At 42.4% G+C, this 19,814-nt stretch overlaps 1 protein-coding gene across 1 annotated transcript; it reads left to right on the top strand.

Annotated features, from left to right (window-relative positions):
* Positions 1–504: 504 nt before the first annotated feature.
* Positions 505–12,175, top strand: LOC118364676 (uncharacterized). The gene is made up of 5 exons (XM_052485804.1): positions 505–510; positions 2,347–2,704; positions 3,227–3,436; positions 6,147–6,301; positions 9,104–12,175. The coding sequence occupies exons 1-5, from the start codon at positions 505–507 to the stop codon at positions 9,146–9,148; spliced, it is 774 nt and encodes a 257-aa protein (XP_052341764.1). The 3' UTR covers positions 9,149–12,175.
* The last annotated feature ends 7,639 nt before the right edge of the window (positions 12,176–19,814 follow it).

The following is a 19,814-nucleotide window of genomic DNA, read 5'->3' as shown; positions in this document are numbered from 1 at the left end:
GAGTGAGATGACTCAGGTAGCGAAGTAAACAATAAAAATAGACATTCCACACGGCGTATCACATTTAACAAACCAAACATTCAAAAAAAATGTTCTTAACTGACTTGCCTAGTTAAATAAAGCTTACATTTTAAAAAATGAAATAAAGATGGGGATGAATGACACTGGTAGCTAGACAGTGTCCTTTGCCCACGCTGAACACTGCTTTCCTGCAGTTCTACGTCTGTGTCCCAAGGATCCCGGATAGCAAGGACATCACATATTACGTCGCTTCCTCACAGCTTCAAAAGCCTAGGTAAATCTGTTACATCTGCTATCCAACGCACCAACAGATTACACATACATTTTGAGCTAAACAATTGCACATTCATTTTACTACAGTAACCACGTTTCCATCCAGTTTTTATTCGAAGTCTTACCGTACACAAACAACCACGACAGCTGTGATGGAAAAAGGACGTTCCAGTAAATGTGTATAAATGCGACAGACTTTGTTTGTTCAACATGGAGGTATCTTTTTATGCCTGTAAAATTAGTTATGCAAAGATGGATACAATGACCATCGTAAAGTAAACTTGGGAGTCACTCGATGATATCGTGTGTGTCAAGAGATCTTGATACTCCTTTCCTATACATTTTGAGGGTCTGATTCTGGTGACATGATGATGATCCATGCTTGACTGCCGTTTGATAAATAAAAATAATCTTATGTAGACTAGCCTACCCGCACAGCCTACGGCGCGGTATCTGCGAGCTGTTAGCTCGAACGCACGTGCCAAGACTAGAATTAGGCACGTTTCCAGATTCAGGAATGGCCACATGCAGGAACGCCCCCCGAATTGCGGGCCTCAATCAGACACTATTGGACTTCACTACAGCCAGATTTGGAAAACTGTCATACTTGAGTAAAAGTAAAGATATTTTAACAGAAAATGACTCAAGTAAAAGTCACCCAGTAAAATTATACTTGAGTAAAAGTCTGAAGGTATTTAGTTTAAAATATACTTAAGTATCAAAAGTAAAAGTATTTTAAGTTTCAAATTCCTTATATTAAGCAAACCAGGTGGCACCAATTTCTTTTATTTTACGGAAAGCCCCGGGTACACTCCAACATTCAGACATAATTTACAAACGAAGCATGTGTGTTTTTAGTCCGCCAGATCAGAGGCAGTAGGGATGACCGGGGATGTTGATTCTGTCACGCCTTGGTCTTAGTATTTTGTGTTTTCTTTATTTGTTCAGGCCAGGGTGTGACCTGGGGTTATTGTATTGTCATATTGGGGTTTTTGTAGGCATTGGGATTGTGGTTGATTAGGGGTGTGTCTAGTATCGGCTTGGCTGCCTGAGGCGGTTCTCAATCAGAGTCAGGTGATTCTTGTTGTCTCTGATGGGGAACCGTATTTAGGTAGCCTGGGTTTCACTTTGTATTTCGTGGGTGATTGTTCCTGTCTCTGTGTAGTGTTCACCAGACAGGCTGTAATTAGGTTTCACGTTCCGTTTGTTGTTTTTGTATAAGTTATGTTCATGTATCTCGATCCTTCATTAAAAGACATGAGTAACCACCACGCTGCATTTCGGTCCGACTCTCTTTTGACAAACGAAGAACGCCGTTACAGATTCGTGTGTGAATTGGACTGTTTTCCTGTCCTGCTAAGTATTACAAATGTAACAAGTACTTTTGGGTGTCAAGGAAAATGTATGGGGTAAAAAGTACAATATTTTCCTAAGGAATGTAGTGGAGTAAAAGTTAAAATTGTCAAATGTAAAGTACAGATACCTAAAAAAATAAAAACTTACTTTAAAGTATTTTTACTTAAGTACTTAACAACCCTGACTGCAGCCTCTATAAACCCATCTTTCTCGTGTGTGTAGTGCACCGACCGAGATTATATACCTGGAGATATATCATTCCAAATGGGATTTAGAGAACTGTTAGACTGCTACCCCACTCTGTCCGATCCCTGCGTTTAACATCATCAACAACCTCATTTAAGCACCCCACATAGATCATCTAATGTCCAGATTCGATCAGCACAAAAACTGGAAATGGGTCGGTAGGAATTATTTGATTTATTAAGTACAATTTATTTATTCAGTATGATAGTTATTTGACCAAGATCATTAGCTAGCTGGCTATCTTAAATTTATTATTTATTCACCTGACTAGTTTGTTAGATACTTAGCATCTCATCTGTGTATCCTTGTCTCCCAGACACATTTCTGTGATATTGCCTTGACTGAATGGCATTTCGTACCCTGTACATGTTGTGATTTTCATAATGTACATGTATAATAAATGTATGACATGATGTAGTGTATCTGACATATCTAACTCATTTTATTTAGACCCTGAGAGAGTACCAACGAGCTGAAGTAGATGTGCCTGTACCAGTTGAGAATGAGTTGGTTGTGCCTGTATCAGCGTCAGCAGTTGTGGATGAGTTGGTTGTGCCTGTATCGGCGTCAGCAGTTGTGGATGAGTTGGTTGTGCCTGTATCGGCGTCAGCATTTGTGGATGAGTTGGTTGTGCCTGTATCGGCGTCAGCAGTTGTGGATGAGTTGGTTGTGCCTGTATCGGCGTCAGCAGTTGTGGATGAGTTGGTTGTGCCTGTATCGGCGTCAGCAGTTGTGGATGAGTTGGTTGTGCCTGTATCGGCGTCAGCAGTTGTGGATGAGTTGGTTGTGCCTGTATCGGCGTCAGCATGTTGTTGGCCTGTATCGGCGTGAGTTGTGGATTTGGTTGCCTGTATCGGCGTCAGCAGTTGTGGATGAGTTGGTTGTGCCTGTATCGGCGTCAGCAGTTGTGGATGAGTTGGTTTGTGCCTGTATCGGCGTCAGCAGTTGTGGATGAGTTGGTTGTGCCTGTATCGGCGTCAGCAATTGTGGATGAGTTGGTTGTGCCTGTATCGAGTTGTTGTGCAGCAGTTGTGGATGAGTTGGTTGTGCCTGTATCGGCGTTGTGGATGAGTTGGTTGTGCCTCAGCCTGTTGTGGGATGAGTTGGTTGTGCCTGTATCGGCGTTGTGGATGAGTTGGTTGTGCAGCAGTTGTGGATGAGTTGGTTGTGCCTGTATCGGCAGTTGTGGATGAGTTGGTTGTGCCTGTAGCAGTTGTGGATGAGTTGGTTGTGCCTGTATCGGCAGCCTGTATCAGCAGTTGTGGATGAGTTGGTTGTGCCTGTATCGGCGTTGTGGATGAGTTGGTTGTGCCTGTATCGGCGTCAGCAGTTGTGGATGAGTTGGTTGTGCCTGTATCGGCGTCAGCAGTTGTGGATGAGTTGGTTGTGCCTGTATCGGCGTCAGCAGTTGTGGATGAGTTGGTTGTGCCTGTGTCGGCGTCAGCAGTTGAGGATGAGTTGGTTGCAGATTCATCACCACCATCAACAACGCTGAAGAACCGTGGAACACAGTGTAAATGGAACCTACACCGCTCAAAAGGTAGGCTATTTCATAATGTGATTATGGTCAATAAAACAGTATTGTATCTCTGTTTATTAATGCAAGACATTGTTTTAAACCCAAGCTGTAAATTCAACATTTTACCATAGCATTTACAAGTGAAGATACCAAATGCAGTGATATTGGCATCCACAAATAATCACGTTTGCGCTTTCACATTCACGGCCAAGTTGTCTCATTGAATATAATCCTCCTTTCTGTTATACAGTGGGGCAAAAAAGTATTTAGTCAGCCACCAATTGTGCAAGTACTCCCACTTAAAAACTTAAAAAGATGAGAGAGGCCTGTAATTTTCATCATAGGTACACTTCAACTATGACAGAGAAAATGAGAAAAAATCCAGAAAATCACATTGTAGGATTTTTTATGAATTTATTTGCAAATTATGGTGGAAAATAAGTATTTGGTCAATAACAAAAGTTTATCTCAATACTTTGTTATATACCCTTTGTTGGCAATGACAGAGGTCAAACGTTTTCTCTAAGTCTTCACAAGGTTTTCCCACATTGTTGCTGGTATTTTGGCCCATTCCTCCATGCAGAGCTCCTCTAGAGCAGTGATGTTTTGGGGCTGTTGCTGGACAACACAGACTTTCAACTCCCTCCAAAGATTTTCTATGGGGTTGAGATCCGGAGACTGGCTAGGCCACTCCAGGACCTTGAAATACTTCTTACGAAGCCACTCCTTCGTTGCCCAGGCGGTGTGTTTGGGATCATTGTCATGCTGAAAGACCCAGCCACGTTTCATCTTCAATGCCCTTGCTGATGGAAGGAGGTTTTCACTCAAAATCTCACGATACATGGCCCCATTCATTCTTTCCTTTACACGGATCAGTCGTCCTGGTCCCTTTGCAGAAAAACAGCCCCAAAGCATGATGTTTCCACCCCCAGGCTTCACAGTAGGTATGGTGTTCTTTGGATGCAACTCAGCATTCTTTGTCCTCCAAACACGACGAGTTGAGTTTTTACCAAAAAGTTATATTTTGGTTTCATCTGACCATATGACATTCTCCCAATCTTCTTCTGGATCATCCAAATGCTCTCTAGCAAACTTCAGACGGGCCTGGACATGTACTGGCTTAAGCAGGGGGACACGTCTGGCACTGCAGGATTTGAGTCCCTGGCAGCGTGGTGTGTTACTGATGGTAGGCTTTGTTACTTTGGTCCCAGCTCTCTGCAGGTCATTCACTAGGTCCCCCCGTGTGGTTCTGGGATTTTTGCTTACCGTTCTTGTGATCATTTTGACCCCACGGGGTGAGATCTTGCGTGGAGCCCCAGATCGAGGGAGATTATCAGTGGTCTTGTATGTCTTCCATTTCCTAATAATTGCTCCCGCAGTTGATTTCTTCAAACCAAGCTGCTTACCTACTGCAGATTCAGTCTTCTCAGCCTGGTGCAGGTCTACAATTTTGTTTCTGGTGTCCTTTGACAGCTCTTTGGTCTTGGCCATAGTGGAGTTTGTAGTGTGACTGTTTGAGGTTGTGGACAGGTGTCTTTTATACTGATAACAAGTTCAAACAGGTGCCATTTATACAGGTAACGAGTGGAGGACAGAGGAGCCTCTTAAAGAAGTTACAGGTCTGTGAGAGCCAGACATCTTGCTTGTTTGTAGGTGACCAAATACTTATTTTCCACCATAATTTGCAAATTAATTAATTAAAAATCCTACAATGTGATTTTCTGGGGGGAAAAAATCTATTTTTTTTCTGTCAAAGTTGAAGTGTACCTATGATGAAAATTACAGGCCTCTCATCTTTTTAAGTGGGAGAACTTGCACAATTGGTGGCTGACTAAATACTTTTTTTGCCCCACTGTAGCTGTCCAGGAATGTTCTATGATGATGTATGCTGGGACACAGGCGGATGCTATCCCGTCTGTACATTCAACTTCCTCATCAAGATCATTGGCGAGCAGGAAGGCTTCAAATGTCCAAATTCGACCAGTACCAACAAAACTGGGAAGTAGTAATGTTGGTTGCTTTATTTATCCAGTCCAATTACAAAGCCAAACTACTAAGACAAACTACCTTATTTATTCAATCTGGTAGTTAGGCCTAGGTTGTTATCTCGCAAGCTTAATCACCTGAGCTTGAATTGGCACGGCCTCCTCTGTATTGGGTTGTTTCACAGCTAATATGAACATTTGGCAACGTTTTCTGTAAGCAAGCCACTATGATGGGGCGGCAGGGTAGCCTAGTGGTTAGAGCGTTGGACTAGTAACCGGGAGGTTGCAAGTTCAAACCCCCGAGCTGACAAGGTACAAATCTGTCGTTCTGCCCCTGAACAGGCAGTTAACCCACTGTTCCTAGGCCGTCATTGAAAATAATAATTTGTTCTTAACTGACTTGCCTGGGTTAAACAAAAAATGATATTGCATTGACCGAATGGTATTTCATACCCTGTAAGTCAGATGTTATGGTTTTCTATATGTGCCTCAAGATCAATATTTTGCCTCCTTTTTTATCCTGAGCAACTGTCAAGAACCAGAAACGGACGTGCCCGTACCAGCACCATTAGTTTGTTGCAGATGGATCATTGACACTGAAGAACCACAGAACACAGTGTAACCTGAGGCTATTTCACAATGAGCTTTGGTTCTATTTGAAATAATTTGACATGCGGCTTACACCTGGGAACACGACATAACGTGTAGCAGCTGAAAACTGACTAACCCTGCTTTTTCTATTGCAGGTATCCAGGCATGTCCTCGAATGGTTTGTGTTGGAACACACAGATTATACCCTACATCGCCATGCCAAGATCTGTTATGGAACCCTCAAGAGGAAATAATAGAGGATGTGCTATGTGATGAAGATTACAAAAGTCACTACATGTACCAGTATACTGTATGTAGCCACACCTGAGGATGTTGTATTTTTTTGCTGTATCGTTATGTAGAGGTTGAGTAGAGCAAAGGTTGGAGAAGTTGATTTTGAGCAGTTCTAGGTTTGGGGATTCTATATTATGACATTACATTTTCAACAATTTGTTGACTGGGGTGTCTGGATACCCTTCACACCATATCTCACATTCTTCCTGTCTATGCCTCCTGCCTGTGTATTATTGCTGCTGCCACCCACCACCAGTAGGAAGTGTCACCTGCGTGGTGTGTTTTGTTACACTGCACATAATCAAACTAGTTTTTATTCAAACTTGACATTGAGTGTTTTGCCGTTGTTTTTCATTTGTGAGTTGTCTGCTTATAGTCAGACTATCTACAGTACCGGTCAAAAGTTTGGACACACCTACTGTTATGAGAATTATGTTCTCAATGTTCATAACCCAATTCAATTATACTACTCAGTCTGCGACCTAAAATTTGTAAGATACTGGTCGAATGAAACAGACGGAGGCCCAGCTAAAATAGTCAAAAAGGTTTATTCACAGGAACGTTCTGGCGCACACAGTACAAAGACCTTCATTTTATAGCGACACACATACTTCCACACAAAACATTAGGTATCCGACGCCCACACTGTCCTGCTACCCAGCCGACAGAGATTAGGGGAGTCTGTGAGAATTACTTCTTCCCGCCCTCCCCCAAGATAAGGGGAGACCCTGGGAAGTTCTCAGTGCCCCAGCCAAGGTCGGCCCCGACTCTTGCTCAGACAGTCTGTTAATCAAGATGCTAGACGTATTGTCACCAAAACATTCATTCTGACTAAGAACTACACTCCCAGATATATAATTCTACTGACTACAACCACACATAGCATTAAAAGAATCTAATGATTCTAATCTATTTCATACAATCATATGGTTTTAGAGTGTAATATTCTAATCATTTAGTAAAACATATCCCATTAACACCTACTCATTCAAGGGTTTTTGTAAAAAAATATATATTTTCTACATTGTAGAATAATATTGAAGACATCAAAACTATGAAATAACACATATGGAATCATGTAGTAACCAAAAATAAAGTGTTAAACAAAACTAAATATATTTTAGATTATTCAAAGTAGCCACCCATTGCCTTGGACAGCTTTGCACACAATTGGCTTTCTCTCAACCAGCATCACCTGGAATGCTTTTCCAACAATCTTGAAGGAGTTCCCACATATGCTAAGCACTTGGCTGCTTTTCCTTCACTCTGCGGTCCAACTAATCCCAAACCATCTCAATTAGGTTGAGGTCGGATGATTGTGCAGGCCAGGTCATGTGATGCAGCACTCTATCAGCCTCCTTCTTGGTCAAATAGCCCTTACACAGCCTGGAGGTTTGATGGGTCACTGTCCTGCTGAAAACAAATAATAGTCCCACTAAGCACAAGGGGGCTTAGTCCCACTAAGCACATGGGATGGCGTATCGCTGCAGAATGCTGTGGTAGCAATGCTGGTTAAGTGCGCCTTGAATTCAAAATAAATCACAGACAATGTCACCAGCAAAGCACCATCACACCTCCTCCTCGTCCATGCATCACGGTGGGAACCACACATGTGGAGATCTTCCGTTCACCTACTCTGTGTCTCACTAAGACACCACGGGTGGAACCAAGAATCTTAAATGTGGGCTCATCAGACCAAAGAACAGATTTCCACCGGTTTAATGTCCTTTGCTTGTGTTTCTTGACCCAAGCAAGTCTCTTCTTCTAATTGGTGTCCTTTAGTAGTGGTTTCTTTGCAGCAATTCCACCATGAAGGCAGCGGATTCATGCAGTCTCCTCTGAGTTAATGTTGCGATGTCTGTTACTTGAACTCTGAAGCATTGATTTGGGCTGCAATTTCTCAGGCTGGAAACTCTAATGAACTTATCCTCTGCAGCAGGGGTAACTCTGGCCCTCATGAGAGCCAGTTTTATCATAGCGCTTGATGGTTTTTGTGACTGCACTTGAAAAAACATTAAAAGTTCTTAATTTTCCTGATTGACTGAGCTTCATGTCTTAAAGTAATGATTGACTGTCATTTCTCTCCTTACTTGAGCTGCTCTTGCAATAATATGGACTTAGCCTTTTACCAAATAGGGCTAACGTCTGTATAACCACCCATACTTTGTCACTACACAACTGATTGGCTCAAATGCATTAATTTGTGGAATGTCTTTCCTTCGTAACTTTTAACAAGGCACACCTGTTAATTGAAATGCATTCCAGGTGACTACCTCATGAAGCTGGTTGAGAGAGTGCAACACTGTCATCAAGGCAAAGGGTGGCTCCTTTGAAGAATCTCAAATATAAAATATATTTTGATTTGATTAACAGTTGTTTTGGGTTTCTACATGATTCCATATGTGTTATTTCATAGTTTTGATTTCTTCACTATTATTCTACAATGTTGAAAATAGTAAAAATAAAGAAAAACCCTTGAATGAGTAGTTGTGTCCAAACTTTTGACTGGTACTGTATATACTGACAAGATACTGGACTGACAATGGAAATAAATGTTCGCAGAGGGCAGGTGGGGCCATTCTAGCCAACAAGAGGGCAGATACGCTTGTGAACGACAGGCACAACTCCGATATAAAATATTTGTTCTCGAAGTTGCTGGAATGCCACGTGCATCCACTAATACTGTATCAATACATTGGAAACAACCTAAACATTCCAAAATGTTTCACCAAGCACGCAAGTTATTCATTATTCTGTCCTAGATGTGTCACAGTTTTTGTTTCTTCATTGATACTCACTTTTCCATCCTTCTCTCTAGCCCCCCATCAGCTGCACTGTGAGCAGAAGGGGAGTGCAAATATGAAGCAGGAGGACCCAGAGCCCACACCGTTTAGAGAGGAACAGGTCTCTGAAACCTCAGTGTTCTTATTCACGCCTTCTAGCCTTCTAGCGTGAATCTGATAATGATCAGGACCCATCTTATGCTTCACATCTTTACCAAACCCAAAGTGAAGAAAACCCAGAGAGTGACGTCTACCCAACAACACAAGTGCAGAGATCAAAACAGAAGTTGATGGAGAGGACTACAGAGTATAGGAACCAACCGGTGACTCTCAGCAGTAAACCCAAACTGTTCTGCAGTAAAGAGTGAAAACGGGGATTGTGTTGATGGGGAGGCAAGTGAAGGACTTATCTCAAAACTAAAGCCACTCGAATCAACTCGGGCAAAGAAAGAACAAAGCTTCTAAATGTCTACCAATGGCAGGAAAACCAGTGAGCTGACAGTGCCATTAGGATCTAACACACGGGAGTGACCCTTCGTGTTATGTTTGCCAAAAAGGCTTTTGGACAGCATACACTTTACAAGCAAATGGAATTATTCACACAGAGGAGAAATCGTTTCAATGCGAAGACTGTGGGAAATGTTTCAGCAGTAAGGGAAAACTGAAGAAACATGTGAAGATTCACACTGGGGAGGTGAGATACAAATCGGAGAAAAAAATATACCTGTCCTGTATGCAGAAAAGGCATAAGCACAGCATTCGGGTTTAAAAATACATCAGAGAATTCACACAAGGGACAAATCATTTCAGTGCCTGTTGTGTGGAAATGTTACCCATCAGCAAATGATCTTTTAAAAAACACCAGCGCACTCGAACATTGAGAGAAGACATTTCGGTGCAATGATTGCAGCAAGCACGACTGCTGCAAAAGCGCCCTGAACATGCATTTAAGGATACACACGGGACAAAAATGTTATTGCGCAGAATGTGGCAAATAAAGTGCATTCAAAAAGTATTCAGACCCTTTGACTTTTTCCACATTTTGTTACGTTTCAGCCTTATTCTAAAAATGTATTGTTTTTTTTCTTCATCAATCTACACACAATAACCCATAATGACAAAGCAATAACACTTTTACGGAAGTATTCAGGCCCTTTACTCAGAACATTGTTGAAGCACCTTTGGCAACGATTACAGCCTCGATTCTTCTTTGGTGAATCTTTCCCCAATCTGAGGTCCTGAATGCTCTGGAGTAGATTTTCATCAAGGATCTCTCTACTTTGCTCGGTTCATCTTCCCTCGATCCTGACCAGTCCCTGCCACTAAAAAACATCCCCAAAGCATAATGCTGCCTCCACCATGCTTCACCGTAGGGATGGTGCCAGGTTTCCTCCAGATCATCAGGTTCTTGGTCACCTTCCTGGCCAATGCCCTTTTCTCCAATTGCTCACTTTGGCCAGGTGGCCAGCTCTAGGAAGAGTCTTGGTGGTTCCAAACTTCTTCCATTTAGGAATGATGAAGGCCACTGTGTTCTTGGAGACCTTCAGTGTTGCAGACATTTTTTGGTACCATTCCCCAGATCTGTACCTCGAAACAATCCTGTCTTTGAGCTCTACGGACATTACCTTCGACCTCATGGCTTGGTTTTTGCTCTGACATGCACTGTCAACTGTGGGACCTTATATAGACAGGTCTGTCACTTTCCAAATAATGTCCAATCAATTAAATTTACCACAGGTGGACTCCAATCAATATGTAGAAACATCTCAAGGATGATCAATGGAAACAGGATGCACCTGAGCTTAATTTCGGGTCTCATAGGTCTGAATACTTATGTAAATAAGGTATTTCTGTTTTTATAAATGTGCAAACATTTATAAACTTGTTTTTCACTTTGTCATTATGGAGTTTTATGTGTAGAATATTGAGTATTTATTTTTATTAAATCTATTTTAGAATAAGGAGTAACGTAACAAAATGTAGAAAAAGTCAAGGGGTCTGAATACTTTCTGAATGCACTGTACTTTGGTAGGAAGGCAAGGCTCATAGACCATTTGACAATTCACACAGGGTAGAAATCACACGCGTACAATATGTGGCCCATGCTTTAATGTAAAGTCAGCACTTAGAAATAATGTGAGGGTGCACACAGGAGAAATCACATAAATGCACTTGGTGTGAAAAATGATTTAAAACAGCACCTGCTCTAAAACAACACAGACAAACCACACTTGTGACTTTTGTGTGAAAAGCACTTTAGAATGACCAGTGATCTCAAATGCCACCAGAGGCGAACTCATTGAGAGAAACAATTTCCATGCCCTGGATGTGGAAAGTGCTCATGACCTCGACTAAACTTAGCGGTCATCAGGTAATTCACACTGGAGAAGAACTGTGGCAAATGCTTTAGTCAACAGGAGCACCTGGCAGGGCAAGGACTCATACAGTAAAGAAAAATACTATTTAAAGATCCTGTGCAATAGAAATCTTAATAATATAACAACAAATCATTGCCTCAGTTTTTATTGGTCTATAACAACATTAATGGTATTACTTTACAATGTGTCCCTATGACACATGCATTTAGATGGTAGTAACAGTTGCGGTCAAATATATTGGCACCTTTGCATGATTCACTATTTCTTCTAAAATAAATTGAAATTTAAAGAACGTTTGGTGTTCACACTTGTATTTGCTTGATTGACAACTTCACAGGACCAAGAAAAATGTATTGGGTTGGCAGAAAGTGATTCTTGTCAACTGTGTAACTTATCTAACCTGTGGTAAATTGCAGATGGCTACGGGGTAAAAAAAAAATAGCCATTCAATCTGTTCTGTTACACTTGGTTTGATTTACAACTCTGTACATGCAAATGAAGCAAATATTTCCTTAACTTACCTCATTTGCACTCACTTTTTGTTTTCTTTTGTTCTACTGTATTATTGACTGTATGTTTTGTTTATTCCATTTGTAACTCTGTGTTGTTGTGTCGAATTGCTAAGCTTTATCTTGGCCAGGTCACAGTTGTAAATGAGAACTTGTTCTCAACTAGCCTACCTGGTTAAATAAAGGTGAAATAAATTAAATAAAAATATATCACACAGTACTCAATGACATCAGCAATCTCAAATCAATCTTTGTCCTAAATCAGCAGTAAACCAGTAAAGTTTACAATAATACATGGATACCAGCAGACTCACAGCTTTATCAATGTAAAGCTGTCAGTATCTTCACAGATCCTTTATAGGCATGATATAAACCAGGATAGAGTGGCTGAGTGAATGTGGTCTGGACTCTGTGGAGGAGGTTTATTGTGCCAGTTACGATGTAGAACAGTGGTCGATCACGAAAAGCCAACGAATGATGAAGGCTTGTGCTCCTTTTTAAAAACCGTGTTGAGCTGCTGCGGGTAGATGCACTTGATTCAAAAGTCCTGTGCACCGGGTAAGCAAAGTGTTCCCATGAGACAAACGTCGCCTATTCGGCAGACTGGCCAATCTGTGACTGAAATCGAGTGCACCTATTGGGCTGCCCAATCGGTTAGCTCAAATCACCGTGGCTACAGAGCTTCCATGTAAGATTTAATAACTTTTAAAACCATGACCACGGAGAGACTGTCAATGAATACAGCAAAAAGCTGCGGTTTTTATGAGTGAGTTCGTGTTTAAGGTTATATTCAGCACTGCCACTATTAAACACTATCACAAAACGCGCTTCTCCGTACTTCCGCTCGGGCTGCAGCTGCAATGAACGAGTAGCCAAGTATCGATAGCACTGCTTTTTATTATTATTAGCAGCTCGTCGTGTAGATTTTAATATTAAGGAATATTTAACTTTCTCTGGTCATTGGAACAACATTAATTTGTGCATGAGGCAGATGCGTTGCGACTCGAGTTTCGCCATCAGGTGGAAGACGGTGTCCCCTCTCTCTCGTCAGTCTCCCCGGAGGAAAGGAAGGAGAGAGCGGGGACCGTGAGAGGCGATTGGGAAAAATTGTTTTGAACTATCATCCAACTCGGAATTCCAAGTTCGAAAACTCGGGCATCTTTCCAGAGCTCCGACTTTTCGACCTGAAGATCACTGACGTCGTGATTTGACCTCGTTGACCAGTAAAATAAAAAAAACAAATCATTTCAATTCATGCTCCACAGTGCCTCAACAAGTGCTAAACTACCGGATCTATTGTTATCAAAGCTCGAGTTTAGAAATATAATATGGTCTGATTAACAATATTGGCAGCCAATCATATTGCCAATATGCTGGGATAGTGTATTGGGCCTAGTGCACAAACCTAATTCCCACAAAACTGTTTGTGTGAGGTTAATGTAAGCAGTAGTTTTCAGCTTGCTTTTCGACTGCGAAAGTGATCTTGACTCAGAAAAGGTTGGTGACCACTGATGTAGAAGATGTAACATGCGTTTACCAAAACAAAAAAAACCACGCAGAGAAGATTCGCTAAGATCATCGTTGAGGCATGTGTCGATACTGATATGATAGAAAGTCAGCGCTGCAGTCTGATCCGCTTCCTCCATTCAAACTTAACAGAGTTATGCCACAATACTGACGACGGGTCAGCTCCTAGAGAGAGATTCTAATGCTTACCCTATAATAATGCACTAAATCAAGATTTGGCAAATAAATGCGCACGTTAGGCTAAACATCAGGAAATATATTGAGGCAAAACATTTCACAGTAGCCAAATGGCAAGATAAAACAACTGAATGAACATGAAATTGATTAACATATCATCGAACTATATAGGCCTATACTGTAGGTAGGCTATTTATCTTTTAATGCAGTCATCTCGGTTTTCATTTGAAGTGTGTTTTTATCCTTTGCTTGTTTGTAACAATTACAAAGACATTGGCAGCTTTATTTGTAGTCAACTTTGGTGTGAAGTAATCAGTGTGTAACGCCCGGAGTGTTGTGGAGGAAGAAGTCAGGCGCGGGAAGCAGAGCGTTCAGGGTAGCGCTACTTTTAATACACCACAACCGTGAAACGACGCCAACCCAAACCAACGCCCCAAACACGGGGAATTTAACAGTCCAGCAAAATACACGGACAACCGTAACCTACAGCCGTGTACACACATCCACTGAAAATAATCCCGCACAACCAGCAAGCGGGCCGGCTGGTAAATAACGCCCAACCATTTATCCTAAACTAAACACAGGTGCAACTAATAAACAGAAAAGGGGGAAAAGGGATCAGTGGCAGCTAGTAGGCAGGTGACGACGACCGCCGAGCGCCACCCGAACAGGAAGGGGAGCCACCTTCGGTAGGAGTCATGACACAGTGGTCATGGAGAGAAGGATAAACACTGTGATTCTATGTTTAGCGGAAATCTTCTGTGTATAAAGTGACGTGGCAGGGCACACTCCTTTTCCTTATATAACTTAGACCATCCCATAATACCCTCAGGATTTCATCCAGCTTCAACCACAAGTTTCCCCCCCTGATATGTTGTGCTGTTCGGCCTGGCTATCAGTCGACGTTCCAATTCATCCCAAAGGTGTTAGTGGGGTTGAGTTCAGGGTTCTGCAGGCCAGTCAAGTTCTTCCACACCAATCAACAAACCATTTCAGTGTGGACCTCGCTTTATGCACGGGGGCATTGTCATGCTGAAACAGGAAAGGGCCTTCCCCAGATTTCCCTCCACTGGAACGAAAGGGTCTAGCCCGAACCATGAAAAACAGCCCCAGATCATTTTTTATCATCCACCAAACTTTACAGTTGGCACTATGCATTGGAGCAGGTAGCGTTATCCTGGCATTGGCCAAACCCATATTTGTCCATCGGACTGCAAGATGATGAAGCGTGATTCACCACTCTAGAGAACACATTTCCACTGCTCCAGAGTCCAATGGCGCCGAGCTTTACACCACTCCAGCCAAAGCTTGGTATTGCGCATGGTAATCTTAGGCTTCTGTGCGGCTAGTCAAGCATGGAAATCCATTTCATAAAGCTCCCGGCAAACAGTTATTGTGCTGACGTTGCTTCCAGAGGCACTTTGGAACTCGGTAGTGAGTGTTGCAACCCGAGGACAGACCATTTTTACGCGCTTCACTCGGCGGTTCCATTCTGTGAGATTATGTGGCCTACCACTTCGCTGCTGAGCCGTTGTTGCTCATAGACCTTTCCACTTCACAATAACAGAACTTACATTTGACCGGGGCAACTCGAGCAGGGCAGAACTTTGACTAATTTACTTTTTGGAAAGGTGGCATCCTATGATGGTGCCACATTGAAAGTCACTGAGCTGTTCAGGAAGGACATTCTACTGCCAATGTTGTGAAGAAGCAGGATGTGGAGGTGCTGGGCTGGCATGGTTACACGCAGAGGTGTAAAGTATTTAAGTAAAAATAATTGAAAGTTATACTTTAGTCGTTTTTGGGGGTTACTATTACTATTTATATTTTTTGACAACTTTCACTTCTCTACTTTTCTGAAGAAAATTATGTACTTTTTACTTACATTTTTCCTGACACCCAAAAGTACTTGTTACATTTTGAATGCTTAGCAGGACAGGAAAAGTGTAATTCACACACTTATCAAGAAGACATTCCTGGTCATCCCTACTTCCTCTGATCTGGCAGACTCACTAAACACATGCTTAATTTGTAAATTATATGTGAGTGTTGGAGTGTCCCCCTGGCTATCCGTAAATTTAAAAAACAAGAAAATAGTGCCGTCTGGAATTTATATTTCAGCAATTACATTTTATTTTTAATACTTAACTATATTTAAAACCAAATCCTTTTAGTCAAGTACGATTTTACTGGGTGACTTTCACTTTTACTTGAGTCATTTTCTATTAAGGTATCTTTACTTTTACTGAAGTATGACAAATGGGTACTTTTCAAATCAAATCAAATGCGGCTGTGTTAAATGCGAGGCCTTGGTTGTTCCGACAATGCAGTGATAACCAACAAGTAATCTGCCAAAAAACTTCTCTAAAACGACGTTAAAGAAATTAACATTAAATTCTCTGCCAACAGCTCCGGTGGACATTCTTGCAGACATCATGCCAATTGCACGCTCCCTCAACTTGAGACATCTGTGGCATTGTGTTGTATGACAAAATGCTCATTTTAAAGTGGCCTTTTATTATCCCCAGCACAAGGTCATCTTAAGGGCATTGAGCCAGTAACTGAAAATTCACTGGTTCGAATCCCAGAGCCAGCAAGGTGGAAAATCTGCCATCTGTCGTTATGTCCTTGAGTAAGGCAGTTAAGCCCCAACAGCAACTGTTCCCCGGGCACCAATGACGTGGACATTAAGGCAGCCCCCCACCACACCTCCCTGGTTCAGCGAGGTTGGGTTAAATGCTGAGGACACATTTCAGTTGAATGCATTCAGTTGTGCAACGGACTCTTTCCCTTCCTGATCTGAGCAGCCCTAAATACAGCCCAGTAGGTATACAAAAGGTATGTCAGTTGGTATTCGCATGATATTATGCAGATCACATTTACCATCCTCCTCCCTTACCTCTTCAATTAATATCCCATAGGCCTCTACATTATGGACAAGTTATGTGTATGAAAACTATTATCAAAGCAGTTTTTTTCATTCACATTTACCACAAAAACCAAGGCATGAATACTGTTGTATATTTTGTTAATCTGTATAATTCAAATGTTTTGGGGATTCAGACTTCACCCTCCCTACACCTCTATGAATATAACAGGAAACCTGTTCGATCACCATGACTGCAAAATCATTCTGGCTATGGATACGGAGAGCATCAACACGTTAGCATGAAAACTCCAGAGGACATACCCATTGGACTTGGGGCTCTGCTGGGAGTTTACCTCATATTTGGATTTTTTTTCAATTCTGCTTTGTCAACAAAATCATAATAAACACTGAGAACTAAAATAAATATTATGTTGGTATTATTAATAATACCTATAACAAAAACAATAACGGGGGTGTAGCCCAAAAGGTTATTCAAAAGGTTCTTCGAGGATCCATTTTAGGGGTCACCGCACAGTTTCAATTGGAATAACCCCTAAAGGATACTCCAGGAACCTTCTCTTTTTAGAGTGGATCTGACATCTGAGCCAGGAAGCCACCGTCGACGGAATACAAGCCAGTCCTACTCCTCAGAAAACGACATTTACTGTATCTCTGGCTCTCACGCTACATTTGTTAGTGTGTGCATCAAAATGGCAGAGGCCATGGATTTGATCAGTTGCTCGATCTGTCTGGAGCTACTGAAGGATCTAGTGACAATTCACTGTGAAAACAGGTCCTTGTCTGTATACCTGCAGACACAGATGCTAAAGTGAGCAGTCATCTGCACCCAATACAGCTAGCCTTCAACATATTCTCATAGCCGACACATTCTTACCTCTTCATTGCTTGATATCCATTGACTTGTGTCCATTCTCTGTTTTCAAAAGATTTGCACAAATATGAAAAGATACATGGTATCATTATGAAACAATATCGATGTACAAGGGACAAACCTTACCTTAAGTTGAGGAGATATTTACATTTTTCAGTTAAGTGCCTCTCCCTTGCTGTCCTTTCAAATTCTAATCCAAATGTTTCAGTTGGGCAGTTAGTTTCCTGCAAGAAACCCCACCAACTAAGGATGTTCCTCGATGAACCCCACCTCCTATGGGGTTCTTGGAAGAACGTTTTTGGGTGCCATTTTCAGTGCCAAGAACCCTAAGTTTCTTCTGAGAACTTTGAGGATCTTAGAAGAACCCTTGTTGAACCCCTAATTTTTAGAGTATGGCAGGTCTGTCCAGCAGAGGGCATGAGTGGTCTGTCACAGCCAGAGAGAGTGAACATTCTCACAGTGGTCTATGATGTTCAAGATCAATAGCTCCGGATCATCATTTCTCCCTATTCCGTAACAGCCACTGAATGCAGAGAGGGAATACAGGTGAAACAAATAGAGCACTCCCAATCTTCACTATAACTTTCTCTGTTTAATGGGACCGTGGCAGGGCCTTCGATGGGTTACAATGACCTGAGCAAGGTAAGATGGAGGTCCAGTTTTTTTTTTTATCATAGAAAACACAATTGCTTGTTCTGAACTTAAATTATACTAATGACGACATGAACCATCATCATCAATAACTTTAGTTACAATGTCTAGAAACCTATGGAGGACTCTGTCCATAACCTACACAGCCACTTTACTGCTGACGGGGGTGTAGTTTATACACACCTCCCCTCAGGTTACAGGCTCACTGAAGGGATTCAATTAAGCTGCCAGGGTTTTTAAAATTGAACTAGGCAAGTCAGTTAAGAACAAATTCTTATTTACAATGACGGCCTACCCTGGCCAAACCTGGACAATGCTGGGCCAATTGTGCGCCGCCCAATGGGACTCCCAATCACAGCCAGATGTGATGCAGCCTGGATTTGAACCAGGGACTACAGTGACGCCTCTTGTACTGAGATGCAGTGGGAAAGTTAATTTAGCATGGCCTGGTGTCCTCGGATTGGGGGAGCTTGTACATTTTAGTCCATTCCATTGGTCATTAAGTGAAATCTCCACCCACTCACGGCACCGGACCATGCAAAACTAACTTGCCCATTCATTTTATGCTGTATTCATAGCCAAGTGTTTCAAGCTGACCACCATTGTCCCAGTTTCCCAAGAAATCCAAGGTAACCTGCCTATATGATTATCACCCTGTAGCACTCCGATATGTAATTATGAAGTGCTTTGAAAGGCTGGTCATAACACACATCATCATCCCAGACATCCTGGACCCACTTCAATTCGCATTCCATTTGCAACAGATCCATAAGATACTGCCCTCTCCCACCTGGACAAGAGGGGAAATAACTATGTGAGAATGCTGTTCATAGACTTCAGCTCAGAGTTCAACGTCATAGTCCCCTCCAGGCTCATCACCAAGCTCGGGACCCTGAGACTGAACACCTCCTTCTGCAACTGCATCCTAGACTTTCTGACGGGCTAGCCCCAAGTGGGGAGGGTAGGCAACATCACCTCTGCCACACTTACTCTCAACACGAGGGCCCTTCAGAGGTGCGTGTTTCATCCCCTCCTACACTCCCTGTTTACCCACGACTGCGTGGCCAAACACGACTCCAACACCATCATAAAGTTTGCTGATGGGAACTGGCGGTAGGCCTGTTGACCGATGGCGAGGAGGTCAGAGGCTTGGCAGTGTGGTGCCAGGACAGCAACCTCTCCCTCAACATCAATAAGACCAAGGAGCTGATCATGAACTACAGGAGAAAGAGGGGAGAGCACGCCTCATTTACATCAACAGGGCTGTAGTGGAGCAGGTTCCTTGGCATCCACATCACTAAGGACCTAACATGGTCCACACACACCTGCACAGTCGTGAAGAGGGCATGACTTCGCCTCTTCCCCCTCAGGAGGCTGAAAAGATTTGGTATGGGCCCTCGGCTCCTCAAAAGGTTCTACAGTTGCACCATCGAGAGCATCTTGACTGGCTGCATTATCACTTCGAATGGCAAATGCGCCACCCCGGACCGCAAAGCACTACAGAGGATGGTGCGGATGGCCCAGTACATCACAGGGGCTGTACTCCCTGCAGGACTTCTATATCAGGCGGTATCAGAGGAAGTCCCGAATAATTTACAAAGACTTCAGCCTTCCAAGACATACAGTGGGGAGAACAAGTATTTGATACACTGCCGATTTTGCAGGTTTTCCTACTTACAAAGCATGTAGAGGTCTGTCATTTTTTATCATAGGTACACTTCAACTGTGAGAGACGGAATCTAA

This window comes from Oncorhynchus keta, chromosome 3 (genome assembly GCF_023373465.1).
Source record: "Oncorhynchus keta strain PuntledgeMale-10-30-2019 chromosome 3, Oket_V2, whole genome shotgun sequence".
NCBI lineage: Eukaryota > Metazoa > Chordata > Actinopteri > Salmoniformes > Salmonidae > Oncorhynchus > Oncorhynchus keta.
The sequence above is the reverse complement of the archived record's forward strand: the minus strand, read 5'-3'. Positions and strand labels throughout refer to the sequence as shown.